At 23.6% G+C, this 18,640-nt stretch overlaps 7 protein-coding genes across 7 annotated transcripts in view, besides 20 other annotated features; 4 read left to right on the top strand and 3 right to left on the bottom strand.

The window, feature by feature from the left end:
* Positions 1 to 25: part of a repeat region that runs on past the window's edge.
* Positions 26 to 2,021: a repeat region.
* A 2-nt stretch (positions 2,022 to 2,023) lies between these two features.
* Positions 2,024 to 2,058: a sequence feature (AT_rich).
* Position 2,059: 1 nt separating this feature from the next.
* Positions 2,060 to 3,096: a repeat region.
* Positions 3,089 to 3,490: a repeat region.
* A 298-nt stretch (positions 3,491 to 3,788) lies between these two features.
* On the bottom strand, positions 3,789 to 9,062 carry EDI_199740 (protein serine/threonine kinase, putative; the record flags this gene model as incomplete). Its single annotated transcript, XM_001735817.1, has 4 exons — positions 3,789 to 8,347; positions 8,408 to 8,575; positions 8,646 to 8,840; positions 8,897 to 9,062. 4 exons carry the CDS (start codon positions 9,060 to 9,062, stop codon positions 3,789 to 3,791), a joined length of 5,088 nt encoding a protein of 1,695 aa, XP_001735869.1.
* A 222-nt stretch (positions 9,063 to 9,284) lies between these two features.
* EDI_199730 (uncharacterized protein) lies at positions 9,285 to 10,311 on the bottom strand (the record flags this gene model as incomplete). Its single annotated transcript, XM_001735816.1, has 2 exons — positions 9,285 to 9,555; positions 9,647 to 10,311. The coding sequence occupies 2 exons, from the start codon at positions 10,309 to 10,311 to the stop codon at positions 9,285 to 9,287; spliced, it is 936 nt and encodes a 311-aa protein (XP_001735868.1).
* Positions 10,312 to 10,413: 102 nt separating this feature from the next.
* EDI_199720 (uncharacterized protein) lies at positions 10,414 to 11,154 on the top strand (the record flags this gene model as incomplete). The annotated part of the gene is made up of 1 exon (XM_001735815.1): positions 10,414 to 11,154. The coding sequence occupies one exon, from the start codon at positions 10,414 to 10,416 to the stop codon at positions 11,152 to 11,154; it is 741 nt and encodes a 246-aa protein (XP_001735867.1).
* A 640-nt stretch (positions 11,155 to 11,794) lies between these two features.
* Positions 11,795 to 11,831: a sequence feature (AT_rich).
* A 573-nt stretch (positions 11,832 to 12,404) lies between these two features.
* Positions 12,405 to 12,428: a sequence feature (AT_rich).
* Positions 12,429 to 12,448: 20 nt separating this feature from the next.
* Positions 12,449 to 12,489: a sequence feature (AT_rich).
* Positions 12,490 to 12,553: 64 nt separating this feature from the next.
* On the bottom strand, positions 12,554 to 13,360 carry EDI_199710 (uncharacterized protein; the record flags this gene model as incomplete). Its single annotated transcript, XM_001735814.1, has 1 exon — positions 12,554 to 13,360. One exon carries the CDS (start codon positions 13,358 to 13,360, stop codon positions 12,554 to 12,556), a length of 807 nt encoding a protein of 268 aa, XP_001735866.1.
* Positions 12,686 to 12,707: a sequence feature (AT_rich).
* Positions 13,361 to 13,411: 51 nt separating the features above from the next.
* Positions 13,412 to 13,575: a microsatellite.
* An 83-nt stretch (positions 13,576 to 13,658) lies between these two features.
* Positions 13,659 to 13,843: a sequence feature (AT_rich).
* Positions 13,844 to 13,907: 64 nt separating this feature from the next.
* Positions 13,908 to 13,985: a microsatellite.
* On the top strand, positions 13,968 to 16,169 carry EDI_199700 (uncharacterized protein; the record flags this gene model as incomplete). Its single annotated transcript, XM_001735813.1, has 1 exon — positions 13,968 to 16,169. The coding sequence occupies one exon, from the start codon at positions 13,968 to 13,970 to the stop codon at positions 16,167 to 16,169; it is 2,202 nt and encodes a 733-aa protein (XP_001735865.1).
* Positions 14,038 to 14,081: a sequence feature (AT_rich).
* Positions 14,432 to 14,454: a sequence feature (AT_rich).
* Positions 14,842 to 14,883: a sequence feature (AT_rich).
* Positions 15,316 to 15,338: a sequence feature (AT_rich).
* Positions 16,155 to 16,239: a microsatellite.
* Positions 16,240 to 16,398: 159 nt separating this feature from the next.
* Positions 16,399 to 16,472: a sequence feature (AT_rich).
* Positions 16,473 to 16,475: 3 nt separating this feature from the next.
* On the top strand, positions 16,476 to 17,687 carry EDI_199690 (pelota, putative; the record flags this gene model as incomplete). Its single annotated transcript, XM_001735812.1, has 1 exon — positions 16,476 to 17,687. One exon carries the CDS (start codon positions 16,476 to 16,478, stop codon positions 17,685 to 17,687), a length of 1,212 nt encoding a protein of 403 aa, XP_001735864.1.
* An 82-nt stretch (positions 17,688 to 17,769) lies between these two features.
* The window catches only part of EDI_199580 (uncharacterized protein), a gene marked incomplete at both ends in the record, with an annotated part of 1,005 nt that continues 134 nt past the window's right edge, over positions 17,770 to 18,640 (top strand). The window contains one exon of the mRNA XM_001733260.1: positions 17,770 to 18,640. This exon is cut by the window's right edge and continues 134 nt beyond it. Within this exon, the coding sequence (XP_001733312.1) occupies positions 17,770 to 18,640 (871 nt within the window).
* Positions 18,302 to 18,322: a sequence feature (AT_rich).
* Positions 18,494 to 18,555: a sequence feature (AT_rich).

Genomic DNA, 18,640 nt, shown 5'->3' with positions numbered 1-18,640 from the left:
GTATCTGACATACTACATTGGAATCATAAAGAATATTATAATAATAAAATAAGATATAATCATTCTTATTCTTATTATTATATTTGATTTTTATTTTATTTTATATTGATTTTATCTTTGAATATCATCATTCATTTATTCTTTTTGTAAATTTTTTCTTTTCTAAATATCATTTATTTCTTATTTTTATTCTTGTTACTATTATTTTATATTTGATGATATTTTATCATTTTATATTTGTTTATATTGTTTGTTTATATTTTATTATTATTATTTATTGTTGTTTATCTTATATTATTTATTTATTATATGTTGTATTGATATTTAACAATGTTAATATGAAATAAATAATAATGAATAAATATAAAATAAGAATAAAATGATATAAGAATATAACATAAATAATAAAATAAGAAATATATAATAGATATAAAGATAAAAGAAGAAGAATAAAATAAATAAATATAAAATAATATAAATAAAATAAAAAATAAATAAAAAAGAATAAAATAAATATTTTATTATATTTTTATTTATCTTTTATTCTTATTTCTTTTTATTATTTATTAAATTAACACATTGAATATTATTATTTCAAATGAAACAAGAATGAAATATGACCATTTTTATATTCATCATTTCATTTATTGGTAGATGAAATATTCATATTCATTTATTAATTTTATTTTATATTCTTTTTTATTTTTTTAGTTTTCAAATAAATAATAATGAATAAAAATCATTTCATTTCAATTACAATGATTCGTTGTAGTGTGAAACGTTCTGGATATTGTTTTCCACAAAGTACATTTGATATTCCTTTATATGAAAATGAAGATTGTTTACACCATGATAATGTTTTATTATTTTCTTTATAAACATAGATATCATTATCCAATCCAAATGCAAACAAATAATTACTTGATTGATTAAATAAACAAAATGCGTATTGTTGATCTTTAATATCAAATTTCTTCATTCCTTGTATTCTTCTTTTTGATTTTAATGAAAATAAAAATGATTTTGGATCATTTATACAATGATTAACTTTATCAATTTTCACATTAACATTCCTCCAAATTTATTTCCATTTGTATCTTCAATAATAATTATTATATGTTCTTTATTTATTATTCTTTGATTAAATACTGATGTATTAATATTCCATTTATCAATGTCTGAATCAAATAATATATTAGATACTTTTCTATTTGTCCATTTTTCTATTTGTTTCATTTCTTCAATTGTATTCATTCCTTTCATTATTCTTAATCTTTCTCCTTCTTGTTTCTTTCTTTCTTCTTCTTTTCTCATTCTCTCTTCTTCCTCTTTTCTCTTCATTTCTTCTTCTTGTTTCTTTCTTTCTTCTTCTTCTTTTTTCTTCTTCCTCTCTAAATAATCACTATAATATGTGTTCCATTCTTCTTTCTTTTTGTTAAATGATTGGGTGATTTTGTCTTTTTCTTCTGGTGTTCTGAATATTTTATCTTTCATCACCATTTCTTCAATTGAAATGATTTTATCTATTATTTCATTCCGTGTTTTACTTAGTATTTCAGAATCTTTATTACTTTCTTCTATTATTCTCTTCATTTGATTCTTTATTATTTCTATTTGATTAATTGTTTCTTGACTTTTTTCTATTATTAGTTTTCTTCTTCTTTCTGTTTCATCAATCCTATCAAATATTCCTTCTCCTCTTTTAATAGTTTCTGAATATGTTTCATCTGGTTTTATTTTAAATATTTCATTTTTAATACTTCCTAAATAATATTGATATTGTTTAGTAGTATCATCAATTGATTGATAAATATTTGGAAGTGTTTCTACTACTTCTTTAATTAATTGATTATTCATCACTTCTTCCATTTTAATTTAATTATATCAGATTAAAATAAGATTCATAATAATTAATACACATTTATAACACTTCATTTTATTTATTATTTTAATAAATGTTATTTCATTTTTATTGTTTTAAATAATAATAATAATAATATATAATAAAATTAATAATAAAATCATAATATTTAAATTATTGTTATTTATCTATAATAAGTTTATTTTTTATTTTATTCGTTGATGATTTTATAATTGAATATATCATTAATTTCATCTGATTATCATACATTTAAATATTTGTACATTTCATCTCTTTCATTTATTGTCTATTTGCTATTCAAGACAGTATTTGATTGATATTCTTTATTTTATGTTTTATTTTTATTCATTTCTTTATTTAATTTATTATTTATTTAATTTATTATTTATTTAATTTATTTGTTAACTATTCGTATTCCTTCATTATTTTGTTTCATTATTCTCATTTTATCATTATATAATATATAATTTATATTATTGAACTTCTATTCAATGAATTGAGAATGTGTATTCATTTTGATGATAATAGAGTTGATAATGAATCACTATGTAAAATTTATCATTTTAAAATATCATTTATATTTATTATATTTATATCATATGATTATATTCATCATATTTTATATATTATATATGTTGATTCATTCTATATTAAATTATTTTAATATTTATATTACTTATTCATGATTCATTGATTCATATAATTAATTAATATCATAATATGATTCTATGCATTTTTTGTATTTATCTTATTTCTGATAATTTAATATATAATTATTTATTAATTATCATCAAGAGATTATAATTTACATCATAATTGATTTTTAATAATTTTAAATGATTCATTAATCATATTAATTCTATTATGAATATTATCTTTTAATAATGATATTAATATTTTCATAATTATATTTATACAATTGATATAATGATAATTAATAACATCATTCATATTACTTCATTTATTGATTAATATTGTTCTTCATTTTACTATATTTAATTTGGTGATTTCATTAAAATTTAACTAATCATTAAATATATTAAAATACATTCTCTTGATAATGATATTCTTTTCAATTAATAAAATATATAATATCAATATCTGGTGATTTATAGTTATTATTTTCATCATAATTAAATTTAAATCATCTAATGTGATGATATTATCATAATTTCTATATCTTTCATTCTAAATTATGATTTGACTTATTTTCATTTATTTTAATTGATTGATGATAGAGTTAAGATATTCATCATCAATATCAATAGAGTTATTTTTTATGATAATGTTTTTTATTATTGGATTACACTCTACTTTATCTTCTATGATTGAAATCATTTTCATTTTAATATATATTTTAGTTGTTTATTTTATTCTATGTGATATTTTAATATTATTAATGTATTCTTTATCATTATTTACATTATTATTTATTACTTTTATTATATTTTCTATTTCTTCATTTCTTAATTTCTTAATTTCTTATTTAACAAATTAATTGCAAAACAATACAACACATCAATTAAAATTCTATTTGTTTGATTTGTTGTGTTTTATTTATTTCATATTTTAACTTTGATTTCATTTTTTGTTATCACTCCATGTTTTTTATTGATATTATCTTTATTATCTTTCTATTTATTCATCTTTTTCTTATTCACCTTTCATTTCTTATTCTCTTTTCACTCAATTTTCATTGTATTTCTTTTACCATTCTTATTACATTTTATTACTTCTTCATCGTTCTTCTATATCACATTGCATATTTATTTTTTGTTTACTTTTCTTTGCAATACTCAAGAACATTATTCAACAACAATAATAATATATTTTGATATATTCTTTGAATTGAAAAAGTGTCTTTGAAAACTAACGATAGAAAACAATAAAAAGAAAATAATTCAGTTTAATACACAGCTTTTAAACCAGAAATTATTTCTTTTGCTTTTATTCTTTTTGCAGACTCTTGGTACCAGGCTGATATAATCAATGATTTAATTGGTTCTTGAACTTCATTTATAAGAGAAGGGCGTTGTCCTTGTGCAGTTGCGTTGGCAATCGACCATGGAAATTTAAATTCTGTTTTAGGAAATGGATCTTTCCATGTGATGATTTGTAACATTGTTATTGCATATGAATATATATCTGATTCCATTTTATAATGTTCTCGATTTAATACTTCTGGTGCCATGTATTTTGGTGTTCCTATCCCTTTTGTGAATGTCATATTTGTCATCATCATATTAATGTTTCTTGAACTTCCAAAATCTGTTAGTTTACAATTAATTTGTTGATTTTCATCAATTGATACAACAAGAAAATTATCTGGTTTAATATCTCGATGTATTATTCCATTTGAATGAAGATATTCTATTCCTTTTGCTCCATCTATCATGAATTTAATTCTTATTTTATTTGGTATTTCTGTGTTTGTTCTTTTATTAATTAAATCTTGTATTGATCCATATTTTGCATATTCTGTTATCATACATATTTTATTAGGAATAAATACTGCTCCATAAAAATGAATAATATATTCACTTCTAAATTTATCTAACATCATTACTTCTTTCTCAAATTCTTTCATTTTACTGTCTCCAAGGTGTTTCATTTTCTTAATTGCTACTTGATTCCCTCTAAATTCTCCTATATATACAATTCCAAATGATCCTTCTCCTATTTTCTTTTCTTCCTTTATTTCATCTGGATCAAGTCGTGTTGATAACTCAGTTTCAAACTGCAAAGGGATATTTTCTTGATACTGAACTCCATTATTTAAATCAGAAGCAAGAAGAACAATCTCATGTTTCATGCTACAACTACATAACGGCTTAATAAATATTTCAAATTCACAAGCTTGTCCAGACTTCAAACTAACTAATTGTGGGTTTGTTCTGGTTTCAAATTTGTAATTATTTTCCTTAAGAGTTATTTGTATTTTTATTAAATGTTTAGAAGCATTTCCAACACAAATTAATTCTTTAGTTTCTTGATTCACTTTGATATTACCATCATATGCAATACATTGTTTGTTTAATTCAATTCCTTTTATTGTTTTACACAAAAAGAATTGTATATTGGAATATTTCATATTAAATATACATGTTGTTTTCTCTTGTTCTTTTTTCTTTTTTCTATTTATTAAGAAAGTGATAGTGAATGAGATAGAAAGAATGGTGATAATGAATAAAATCAACAAAACACCTAATATTATCAGAGAAATCCACCACTTACTCTTTTCTTCACATGACACCCCACTACTAGAAATTTCATAACCTCTTTCACACTGAGAACATCTTGAATTATGTTCTGCAATACAATGTTCTATACTTGAATATTTCTCACACTTTCCTTTAATTAATACATAATCCTTTACACAAGATAAACAGTCACCACTGTCATCTTCACAAAACAAACAAAGTGGGTTGCATTTGAGGCATTTATAATTTGTTAAATATGTTCCATTCTCACAATCTATGCATCCATTTTCATTTGCTGCTAAACAATATTCAATAGTTGAATAGTTATAACAGATATTTGAAGAAACAAAATAGAAATTTTCAGCACATTGAAGACAGAACAAACTTGTTTTAGAACATGTCGAACAAGAAGGATCACATTTTTTACAAATTCCATCTTTATAGAAATATCCATCTTCACATATTGCACAGTTTTCCCCATTTTGTGTAATAATTTTACATCCTTTTTTCCCTTGTTTAACACATACACTATTATTTAAAATATATCCTGCAGAACATTTCTGACATGTTGTTGAATCAATACAATGTTCACAATTTTCAATACAATGTTCACACATTAATGTGTTTGTAAGGTAATACTTGTTATCACAACGCTGACATCCAACAGTTGTTTCTTTTTTACAATGAGGAATTAATGAATTCATTGATCTTTTCAACTCTAACTTTATGTTTGTTAATTTTATACAATCAGTTTGATTATACAAAACATAACCCTTCATACATTCTTTACAACTTGTTGAAGACAAACATTCTTTACAATTATCTGGACATGGTTCACAACTACTAGTCTCAGAATTCAATACTTTTGTTGAAATACATTTAGAACAACTTCCATATTCATTTGTAATTAAACAATCCATATTTTCAATACATTTACCATCTCGAAGAATACTTGATGTATCACATTGAAGACATTCATCACGTGAACATCTCAAACAATGTAATGGACATTCTTTACATTCTCCATTAACTACTTTTGTATTATCAATACATGATCTACAACTATCAAATCCAACACTATTACACTTCTCATTTTGTGGAGAAACACAATGTGAGTTTAATAAGTACAAATTTAATGATGAATCACATGAGAAGCACTTGAAATGACCATTAGTATAACTACATGTTTTACAATTGTTACCACATTTAATACACTTGTTATTAATATAATCAACTGCATAACCATCTCTACATTTAATGCATGACGAAGATTTATAAACTTCACACAAATCACCTGGTTTAACAATACATTGTTTGGTGTATGAATCATAAACATATCCATCCTCACAAACAATACAAGACTTTAAATTATAATCACAAACTTTACAATTTCTAATTGAACATTGTAAACAAATTCCATTTGAATCTTCTTCAATTTTAGTTGTTGAACATGCAGTACATCCAATACTTGAGTTATAACAATTAGTATCACAATTATCACTCTCAAATTTATAACATTTTCCTTTTCTCAACACATATCCTTCTTGACATTTTTCACAATAATCAACTTTATAACATAAAGAACATCCAGTCTCACATTTTACACATGTTTTATCTTCTTTTAATCCATATCCATTTTTACATACAAGACAATTTGGTGATGAATTAGAACATACTAGACAATTAGGATTATACTTAGAACACTCATAACAATAACTTTGATAAAGGAAATTGTTGTATTGACATTTTCCTTCCTTTATTGGCGAAACACATCCAGCATTAGTGTCAGAACATGAAATACAAGTACCTTCATAAATACTATATCCAAGTTTACAATATGAACAAGTCATATTATTATTACATTTATAACAATTTGGATCATTTCCACATGTTATACACTTTTTTCCTAATGGAACATATTCATCAATACATTGATCACATTTATATTCTGTTGTTGAACATGTTACACAATCAGTAATATCACAAGTGGAACAAATACCATTTTTATTTAGAAGTCCTTTTTGACAAGTGTGACATTTCCATTCAGTTTGAGAACATAAATCACAATTATTTAATTTTTTCTTACAGTCATAACAAAATCCATTATATGGTGATGTTCCAATTGGACATTTTCCGTTTGTTGGTTTGACACATTCACTAACTCCTTCTTGACATAGAGTACAAATACCATTAACAGAAACATATCCTAAATCACAATTAACACATTTATATGATACTTGACTACATTCTAGACAATGTTCAAAATAACTTGAACAATTCTTACAACTTAATGAATCTGATGCCAATACTAATGGAGCTAAACATGATGTACATTTTGCTTTATCATTATTACAAGTTGAACAACTAACTATTGCATTATCACATTTAACACATTGACCATTTACTAGTGTATATCCATCTTCACAGTATAAACATACCTTGTCATTTTGACTACAAGAAGAACAATGAGGAAATACAATATTACATAAATCACAATCTTTATTAATTGAAGAAAAAACATATCCTGGTTCACAAGAATTACAATAATGGTCTGTAGTTTTACAAGATGCACAATGACTAAATACATTAGAACATAAGTCACAATTATTACCAGATGAAATGGTATATCCAGTGTTACATACAAAACATGTTTGTGTATTACACTCTTTACAGTTATTACATTTAGTACAAAGATGTTTGCTATTAAATGCATATCCTTTTGAGCATCTTCTACATTCACTATTACAATATTCACATCCTTCTAGTTCAGAACAAGATATACATGCACTATTATTTAATAAGTATCCTTCTTTACATCTTTTACATGAAGTATGATCATCTTGACACCATGCACATCCTAAAACATCACATTTATCACATTTATTACTATTTAAATAATACCCATCCTTACAACTTTGACATGTATTTTCTTTATAAGTACAAGTTAAACATGCATCTCCTCCATTACACTTTTCACAACCACCATATGGATCAGCATAACCATATTGACAGATAGTTTGCCATCCTTTATTATTACACATATCAACTCCTTCTCCACTTTCAGTAGGACATCCTATACATAAACCTTGTGAAAGTCTGTACCTTGTTGTACACTCATAACAAATACTTCCAGTAATATCACAAGAAGTACATCCTTTCAGTTTGTTTGCACAATGAAGACATTTACCATTCTCTAAGTAATATCCATCTTTACATCTAGTACATTCATTAAAAGTATTGCATGTCATACATTCATTAGGACATGCTAATAATTAATACCGTATTATTCTTTTATATACTTTACAAATAAAATATTCGAACAAACCAGAACATAATCCATTTGACAAATATGTTCCAACTTGGCATGAAGAACAACGAATTGTTGTACATGGACTACACCAACTATAACCACTATAAACAACAATACCATAATTTCTTTCACAAGTAATACAAGAATCAGGACCAGAACACGAACTACAACCAATAGGACATTCTACAGATTAATTTTTATTTTTGAAAATTTGATGTTTCCAAAGTTTGATTCCAAAAAATAAGAAACAAACGATAACACATTCCATTGTCTAAATAATATCCTTTAGAACATGATGAACACTGTGTTGGTGATGAACATTCAAAACATCCAGTTGGACACTTTTCACATAAACTTACTTCAAATGAATACTTTCTTAACCAATATCCAGAATTACATTTTGTACAATGATATTCTTCATCACATGCTTCACATCCTCTTTTACATTCTATTGAAATCAATAACAGTCACTAACTAATCAATATTAAAGATTAAAAGACAAACTATAACAATATGAACAAAAAGTATTATCCTTCCATGAACCATAATTACATCCATGGGTACATGAATAACACAACCCCCATAAACAATAAGGACATTCATCATAACATTGTGACAAACAACATATGACACCAAAAATTGCAACCACAATAAGCGTTTTCTGAAACATCTTTTCAAATTGGAGAATTTCAGTTACTTAATATTTTGTGTAGGAAACGGAGAAGGAACTTGACCAGTAAATTTATTTATAAACAGTCTTTTTTGTTCTTCTTTATAAAAAAGAAGATTCTTAAATTCATTAATTTTTGAATTAAAGTATAACCAACGAAATAAACACCAATTTTTAAAAAAGAAATAAGAAATTAAAGATTAGTAGTTCCAATGTATATATTTATGACTCTGTTTTGATTTGAATAAAGATTTCGTTGTCATTGTCACAGAATGGAGCTAATGTAGATTCATGAAAAGCTTGAACAGATAATGTTTGGATGTTATTAATCACATTAACAATATGTTTATCAATAACAAATGAAAGATAAACATAAAAACAAATAATCAAGAAAGAAGGCAATGTGATGGTCCATGGGTTTGTGATATATGACATTCCAATAATGACCAAAACACTGGAACTAATCAAATACAATGAATATTTGTTAAATTTACTAAGAGAAATGAATATTTGTTATAATAACTCTAAATGACTTAATAAACAACAAACAAAGGTAATAAAGAAAAACAACATAACAAAAAAACTATGAAGAGATGACTAATATTCCTATAATTCCTAACTTAATAATAATTGATAAAAAGATATTTGGAAGATGAACAAAGTTTAATAGAACTAATGAAAGTGTGTAATGGAAAAATGAAAACAATAGATAAGATTGTTGAGTTAAATGAATATTTTCAAAGGTTGTCTGAAATGGAGAATAAATAATAATTGATTGTTCTATAAAATATTTTCTAAGAGCAATATTTAAAGCAAATAAAGTGGCAATAAATGTAATGATAAATATATCAATATTTAATGTTAATCTTTTCATTTTCAAAGACATTAACACTAATTCCACTCCAATGATTTGCCAATTTAACATAAATCCAATACTTATTTGGTGAAGAATAGAATAATAATTGACAATAACAAAACAAGTACTGAGAAGAATAATATTAAATACTATTATTTTATCACGTTCAATTAAATATGGTTTAAGTGTTGAATTTTCTTGTTGATTAATAATACTTTTATCTATTCTATTAATTATAGGACTAAATATAATCATTCCTATAACAAGAATTATTGGAATATAAATCAAAATTTTACCTTTTGAGTCAAGATTATGATATAATGTCTTATTATCATTTTTAATTTTTGTAAGAATAGCAATTATATTTCTTGTTTTCTCAATACACCATTCCATCTTGATATTATTATTTTCAAGATACTTTTCTAAGTTATTTAACAGAAAAGAATTAAAGAAAAAAGGAAAAGAAGAACTATTAATTATATTCAAAATAAATTAATGTTCAGTTGGTTTTTCAAAAAAAATACTCCTTTAGAACAACATACTAAGTTTATTTCTAAAACATCTTGGATATGTGAACTTAATCAACCTATTAATAAAGAATTTATTCATCAATTATTTTATGAAACATTTGATTTTGAGAATTACACAATTTGTAAAACACATGGATCAATTATTGCTATACTCCCTTCAAATTATTTTTATGCACGACTTACTTTTGGAAAAACAAAAGAAAGTGATGTTCTTATTATTGTATTTCATGAAACTGATGATAATGTCATCGTATCCCCAATTATTAGAGTATTTGGAGAATCGTTAGAGAAATATGGGTTATTGAAAGAAACAGAACAAAAAATACCGAAACAACTCAAACAACTTAATTATGTTGAATTTAATCAATTTGCTTTTGACACAAATTTTGAGATTAGTGAAAATGAAAGAAGATGTTCTGCTGTTTTAAAGACAGACACTAATATTCTTAAAATATTTGATGTGTTATCAAAAATTGTTTCAAAGGAGGGATTTACTGGAGTAAAGAGAAATACTGGATTACAATTTGAAAAAGGAAAAGAGATTATCATTGCACATGTTGGTAAGAATAAACAAAAAGATACTATAATGAATCTTCAATGGAATGAGGAAGTTAAAGAATGGATTCAACTAGCAGAAAGAATAGGAAAATCATTAGCAGAAAAAAGACAATTGGCAGTCTTTGAAAAGCTTGAAGTTAAGGTATAATTGTATTGTTTTCTATTTAGTCAGTTATTTTTATGTAAATTCTCACTAAAAGGAAAGTAATAAAATCCAGAAACGAAAGAAGATTTTATAATTGAAAAGAAATCTTGAGAAAGAAGGGAGAGAAATGAATGATTATAATATCAACAAAAATAATATTTGGAAATGGGTAATAAAAGACAACAAAGATAGTAATGAAATTGTTCAAATAATTGATAAAATAATTCAGAAGAAGGTATTTGGTACAAAAGAAACAAATATGTGGATTAAAATACCAATTGATCAAGGAATAATCAAAGAAATTGATAATAGAACATATCTTATTGTTGATAAGGTAATATTTAACAATTTTAATGAAGAAGAAAAAAAGGTAATATTATTAAATAACCAAATACAAGAACAGAAACAAATTATAACAACATTAGTTAAAGAATTGATTGATATAATCAAAGAAGAAAACCAAAGAAACATTGTTCAAGTTATAGATCTTGATATAAAAAATGAGTTAGAACCTCATTCTTCTTATTTACCAGAAATAAAAGAAGATTACTAACATATCAATTAATTGAATTAAGTATATATAAATATTTTACGTATTTTTTTTTCTAAGAGAAAGAATATCAAAAGAAATAAGAATTTCTTCTAAATATAAATAATCTTAATTAATTTCTTTTTATTTACAACATATCCACTACATAACAATTATTCTTTTATTTTCAAGGAAAAGAAATACTCTTTAAAAAGAAAATTTCACCACTTTTCTACTTCTTTAAATTATCAAATTCTAATTAGAATAAAAAAAAAAAATGACTCAGTACAATATTTTATTTTCTACTTTGATTCTTCAATAAATAAATAGATTTCTTAAATGATTTTCAAAATATGACAAAGTAGTTCTGTTATTCCAGTTATGAACATTACAGAAATAGAATCACTTTCTTCAACTTAATACTATTCTCTTCTAATTTTAACCAAAGTTATAAAAATTTTAGGAACTCTTTATATTCATTTCTTATGGAACCATCAGATCAAATAGATTTGGATCTGCTTCACCAGTATGTTGCACTTCGTCGTTCTTTAATGTGTGGATTTTGTACAGAAACTCCATCTAATTTAGCATCACAAGATTCTGACACCTTCTATGATTCTTTGTTATCAAAACTTCAATCAGCAAAAATAACAAGACAAGATCTTCTTAATCAAATCTCTCTAACAGAACAAGATCATTCAAAAGAAATGAATTTATATTCTTCTTTATTTAATTATTATAATAATTACTTATCTTGGATTTACCGTCAAAATTAATTTATATGTTTGTTTATATTTTATTATATTAAACATACATAATCTCAAAAGAAAAAGAATAAAAAACAAGAAAAGAATATTAATTCTAAAAATCATTTTATTCAAGTTTGTAATATGTTTTTTTAGGAGGAAGAAGTCCTTGTTGTTCTAATACTTTTTTAACTAAACCATAAGAAATTTTAATTTCAGGATATTCTCTTTTAAAATCTTGTAATACTCTTGAAACAACAAATTTATTATATAATTTTATTGGTTCTTCATGTGTTTGAATAAAAGTAAGTAATAATTCATGTTGTTTAGTAAGTTTTCTTTCTTTTTCAATAACAACAACTCTTCCATCATCAATTTTTTCTTCACAAATTTTAGGTGGTTTAATTTTATTTGTTTGTTTTTTCATATATACTCTTTGCATATGATCTTGACCATCTTTATTTTTAACTGTATATGTATAACAATAATATAATACTCCATCTTTATCTTTTACCATTTCTTTTTTATTAGCTTGTTTTGGTTTAAATTCTATTGTTTGGATTTGAGTAATATATTGTGCTTGTTCATCTATTTCTGGACAACCTGGTAAAATAGGTTGCATTTCAATTCCTGTAGCTAACATTTGCATACGTATTTGGTATAATTCTGGTGTCATTTCTTGTCCTATTTGAATTTCTCCATCTAAATGACCAATTTCTGGTGGAAGTTCTCCATTTATTTGTTGGACTATTTGATGATTTAAATTAGCACTTGGAATTCCTGAATTATTCATTTGGTTTATTTGATGTTCTTGTTGAGGTGGAGGTGGTGCAGTAGTTTGAATTTCTCTCATATCACCTTCTAAATCAATTTCTTGTGGTTCAATATGTTGTTGATCAAAATCAATTTGTGCTGTGTTCATTTTCGTTGTCATTGATCTTTAAATAAGAACTCGAATAACAATTCTCTTCTTTGTACTTTTATGTTTTATTATCTTCTTTTTAATTTTTTTACTTTTAATTTTACTATTTTTCTTTTTTTTTTCTCTTTTTTTCTTTTTAGGTTTTTAATTTTTCGTTTCTAAATTTTAATTCTATTTTTATAATTCCTTTTTTTTTTTTATAATTTTTTTTTCTCTTTTTTCTTCTTATCTAATAAACATAAAAAAAAAAAAAAACTAATCATATGCCTTTTTTTACTAAAATAATTTTTAGAGAAAAGTAATGGTTTAGATAATATAATATTATCATAATGTCAATATTCATAATTATTCAATAAAAATATACAAACATATAAGTATATAAGATAAATAATGTGATAATCTAATGTTTAATAATAAAAGATATTTATATTTATTACTCTTCTTATTTTTAATAGAAATAAATGATATAAACATAATAATAATATAGATATAATAGATTAATGTTAATCATTTTCTATTTGTCTACAATCTCAGGTATATTAAATTGAAAGTTATTAGTAAAAAAAAAAACAAAAGGAAAAATCATAGAAAAAGAACTTAAATAAGAAGAAAAGATAAAATGGCAAAAGAAGAAGAATCATTATTTAAATTATATGGAGAAATAGATGAACAAGGAAGTATAAAAGAAGTATTTAATAAATTTACAAAAGAAAAAAATACTAATTATATTATTCATTTCTTTGGAACAAGTAAACAAAGTGATATAACAATGTTTTATGCAAGTAAAAAAAAAGGAATAAAAAAGAATGAGTATCAAATTAAATTTTATTTTCAACCACTTAAAGGGAAATTTGAAGGAGAAAGATATTATTCTATTTTACCATCAAATTTTAAAATTATTTCAGTTGCATGGAATAAAGATAAAGATTGTATTTTATATGTTCTTAAAATGATTAATTCTAATTCTTCTAGATATACATTATTTTGTACAGGAAATAAAGCTTCATATGAAGCAGTTGAAATACAAATATCAACACAACCTATTGAAGAATATTTTACAGTTCAATCAATTGAAGAAGAATCAAAAAATAATTTTTATTTATTATCAAGTAGTTGGGTTAAATTAGTTAAAGTTAATCAAAGAAATATTAGGAAAAATGAAATTTTAACAATTTCATCAAGATATCGTGGAACATATTGTTTTATTTGTGGATATAATGGATATATTTATTTATTTACATTAAGTGAAATTTCAAGAATACCAAATGGGATGGTAGAAAGTGATAAAATAGAGAAAATTAATATTAAAAATAGTCAATATTATGAAAAGTTTATGGTATTATATCAACAATATAAAATTGCACTTCATGTTAAATGTTCTAATAGTGCATTAGAACAAATTAGTTGTAGTGGATTAGATAAATATTCATTTCCAATTACAATAAATCAACAATCAAATCAACTTGGGAATGAAAAATTAGGTGGAGGAGCAGTTATAATGAATAAATGTATTTTAGATAATTTATTTATTATTTGTTTAAGTAAGAATTATTGTATTATCTTAATTACAAAACTAAATTCAAAAGAATTTGAATGTATTTATGAAGATTGGAGTGAAGAAGATAAATATATAAATGTTTTTTATGGATTTGAATTATTTTTTATTATTAGTAACCAACAAGTAATAGTATTAAATACTACTAATTTACAATACATATTTATTAATACAAAAACAAATCAACTTAATACTATTTCTTCAATTGGAGAAAAAAGAATGAATGGAGGAAGAAAAATAGTTAGTATAGATACACATACATTAGATTTAAAATTAATTGGATTAAATGAAATTTTCTTTAATTATATTAATGATCCTATAATTAATTATACATTTTTATCTCATGGATTTTATCCTAAAGGAGGAATTAATCCATTTTGTTATATTAATTTTAATAATCCAACAACTGAACAAATTATAAAAAATATTATTTTTCAATTAGGTAATTTTGTTCTTGTAAATGAAAATTCAATTTATCGTAATTTATTATGTCGTACTGTAAATAATGAAGGAATTTATAGATTACCATTTCCTCATGAAAGATTTGAATCATCAAAATATTCCACTTTATTACCATTTATGAAATCTGCAACAAATGGAATTCTTTTATCAAAAGATCAATGGAAATCAAAAATGTGTAATATTATTGAAATGTTTTCTAAAAAGAAATTAGATTATAAACCATTTGTTGATTCTTATTTTAATAAATTAGAAGAAATTTTACGTGCTATTAGAAAGAAATTTAATGAAACAATTGCTAATCTTAATGAAGAAAGAATGATCTTTGAAACAATCTTCTTTAATGGTTGTATGAATAAAGTTTATAAAGAACTTGCTTTAGAAAAAGAAGAAGACTATTGTGAAGTAAATGTTAAATTTTTTCAAATGTATCCATTTGAAATTATTGTTCAATTCGATGCACTTGGAATATTTGAATTATCAATAAGTGAAGCAAGTACAATATTAAATCAAATTAAAGTTCAAGCTGAAAGATTAAAAGACCCTCATTATAAAATTAAAGAACAATTATTTGTTATAAGAAAATTATGTTCAACTGATGAAGAATTTAAAGAAATGTTAAATACAATCACTTCTCATAAATTTAATAACACTTTAAAATACCAAAAATTAGATAAATATTATTCTTTTTATAACGAAACTTCTCCTGAAATGATTTTTAAAAGAAAACTTGATGAAATCATTATTACTCCATCACCCACTCATTTAAATGAAAGAAAACTTTTAAAATTCTTTACTTTAAATTAATTCTTTTTTACTTATTTTAATTCATTCATATTCTTATTATTTCTTAAATTCCTTTTTTTTATTTTATTTTTAGTTAAGGAATTAATAATAAGAAAGGAAAATAATTATTTTTATTCTAACACTTATAAGAGCTTTTTATAGTGTAAGAGGTATAAAGAAAAAGAACAAAGGCTAGTAATTGTCTTATATAAAAGTAGTATAGTTTTAGATGAATTAGTTGATAAAAGACAAATAAAAAAATGTTATTATAAACTTTTTTGTTTTTATAATTATTAAATTAAAAAGAAAAAAACTAAAAAAAAAGAAATGAAGATAGTATATGAAGTAAACAGTGACAATGTTTCTAAGTTTGAAATCGAAGATGAAGATGACCTATTTATTTTTTATCAATTGTTAGAACTTGGATGTGAAGTCACTGGACAAACTACAAGAAAAGTTACTCAAACTGCTAAAACAGGGTCAACTGTTACAAACAAAGTTAAAGCGGTAATTAGAATAAAAGTAGAAAGAATAGAATACGGTACAACCATTGCTATTTCTGGATTAATACTTCATTGTAATAATCCTAAAGTACAAACAGGAAGATATCATACTTTACATGTTGCTATTGGAGATACAATTAGTTTATATAAAGCTCATTGGGATGCAATGGATTTTGTTCGTATGCACGAAGCAGCAAATGAAACATTTAAAAGTCATTTAGTTATATTAGGATTAGATGGAGGAATAGCTAAATTATGGTTTGTTTCAAACACAAGTGTAAAAGAGAAAGAGAGTATTGAAGTAAATATTCCTAAAAGGAAAAACATTAGTTTTAAACATGACAATCAGACAGAAAAATTTTATAATCAAATTTATGATATGATTGTTAAAAATGTTAATTTTGATGATATTATTGCCCTGGTTGTTGCTGGTAATTTTACTGAAAGAAATGCTTTAATTAAATCATTAATGAATACTGCTAAAAGAATGAAAAACCCACAAATTCAAAGTGGAATTGAACGTATTGTTCCTGCATCAGCAACAAATGGAATATTATTTGTTGTAAGAGATGTTCTTAGTGATCCAAATCTTTCAAATATTCTTGATGACTGTAAGAGTTATAAAGATATGAATTGTGTTAATAAATTTAATGAAACTATGTTAAAGTCAGAACATCTTGTTGCTATTGGGTATGAAGATGTAACTAAAGCTAATGAGATGAATGCTTTAAAAGAGTTATTTGTTGCTGATGAATTAACTAAAATATGTACTATTGAAAGAAGATTAAAGATTAGTTGTTTAATCGAAGAGTCACGTCAAAAAAATATTCTGGTTAGAATGCTCAGTTCAAAAACAGAGGCTGGATGTGAAGTTATGAGACTTGGAGGTATTGTTGCTATTCTTCGATATGAATTAAATTTAGAAGATGAAGATGAAGGAGAATTTGTAGAAGACTACAACAGTGAAGACATTGATTGGTTTGGAACAAATGTACCACAATCTATTGGAGATGTAATAGATGTTGATGATGATTGATCTTTTTGTTATATAAAACAAGATCTAATTAAAATTTTTTAATCAAAACGTTGGAACTTAAAATTTTTCATTCTTACAGAAGATGGAGTTTAGATCTATTCCAAAGCCTATTGCTAGTGAAGATATTGAACTGATTAATGGAGAGAAATTTATCAATGACTTTGACTCTTTTTGTAATTTAGAAGATGCAAATAAACGACTTCCATCCATTAGGAAAACAGGAGAAGCAGCACGATTTTTGTTTAGTCCAACCCAATGCAAAGAATTTTTAAGTAAGTTAGTTAAAGAGATAGAAAAAGAAGAAACAGTTAGTATTAAAGTTATTGGTATTCAACAACTGATTTTCTTTATTGAAAAGTGTCATTCAGAAAATATTAGTTTATATAATGAATTATATGGATTAATGAAAGAATTAGTAAAAGATGAAACAGAAGAAATAGCATTAGCAGCAAAAGATGTAATGAAGAAATTAGGAGAATATTTAAATGAAGATAAAGAAATTGAAGAGTATTTAGACCAAGTAGACTCATTAATAGGAAATGTAGATGGATTTATAAGTTCAATAGGACTTGATTTACTTATTTATTTTGCAGCTAAATCATCAAAAGAAAATGTAAAAAAATTTATTTTTAATAGATTAAAGAAAATGTCACAAAGTATTCAATTTGTCATGAGAAAAGGAGCTGTTACTACATTCCCAGCAATATTATCAAATATTGAAGAAGAAGATATTCCAGAAGTACTTTCAATATTTGATGAGTTATCAAAAGACTCAGTTTATTCAGTTAGAAAAACATGTGTTGTTGTATTAAATCAAATTCTTAATATATTTATTAATAATAAATCAAAAGTATTAGAATATATTATTCAGTTTATTGAAGATAATTCTAGATATGTTAGATTCCAAGTTATTGTTAATTTTGGTAAGTTTATTCAATTCATTGGTAAAGACT

This window comes from Entamoeba dispar, genomic scaffold, assembly GCF_000209125.1.
Source record: "Entamoeba dispar SAW760 scf_1105229459443 genomic scaffold, whole genome shotgun sequence".
Lineage (NCBI taxonomy): Eukaryota > Evosea > Mastigamoebida > Endamoebidae > Entamoeba > Entamoeba dispar.
This window is presented reverse-complemented; position numbering and strand designations above follow the sequence as displayed.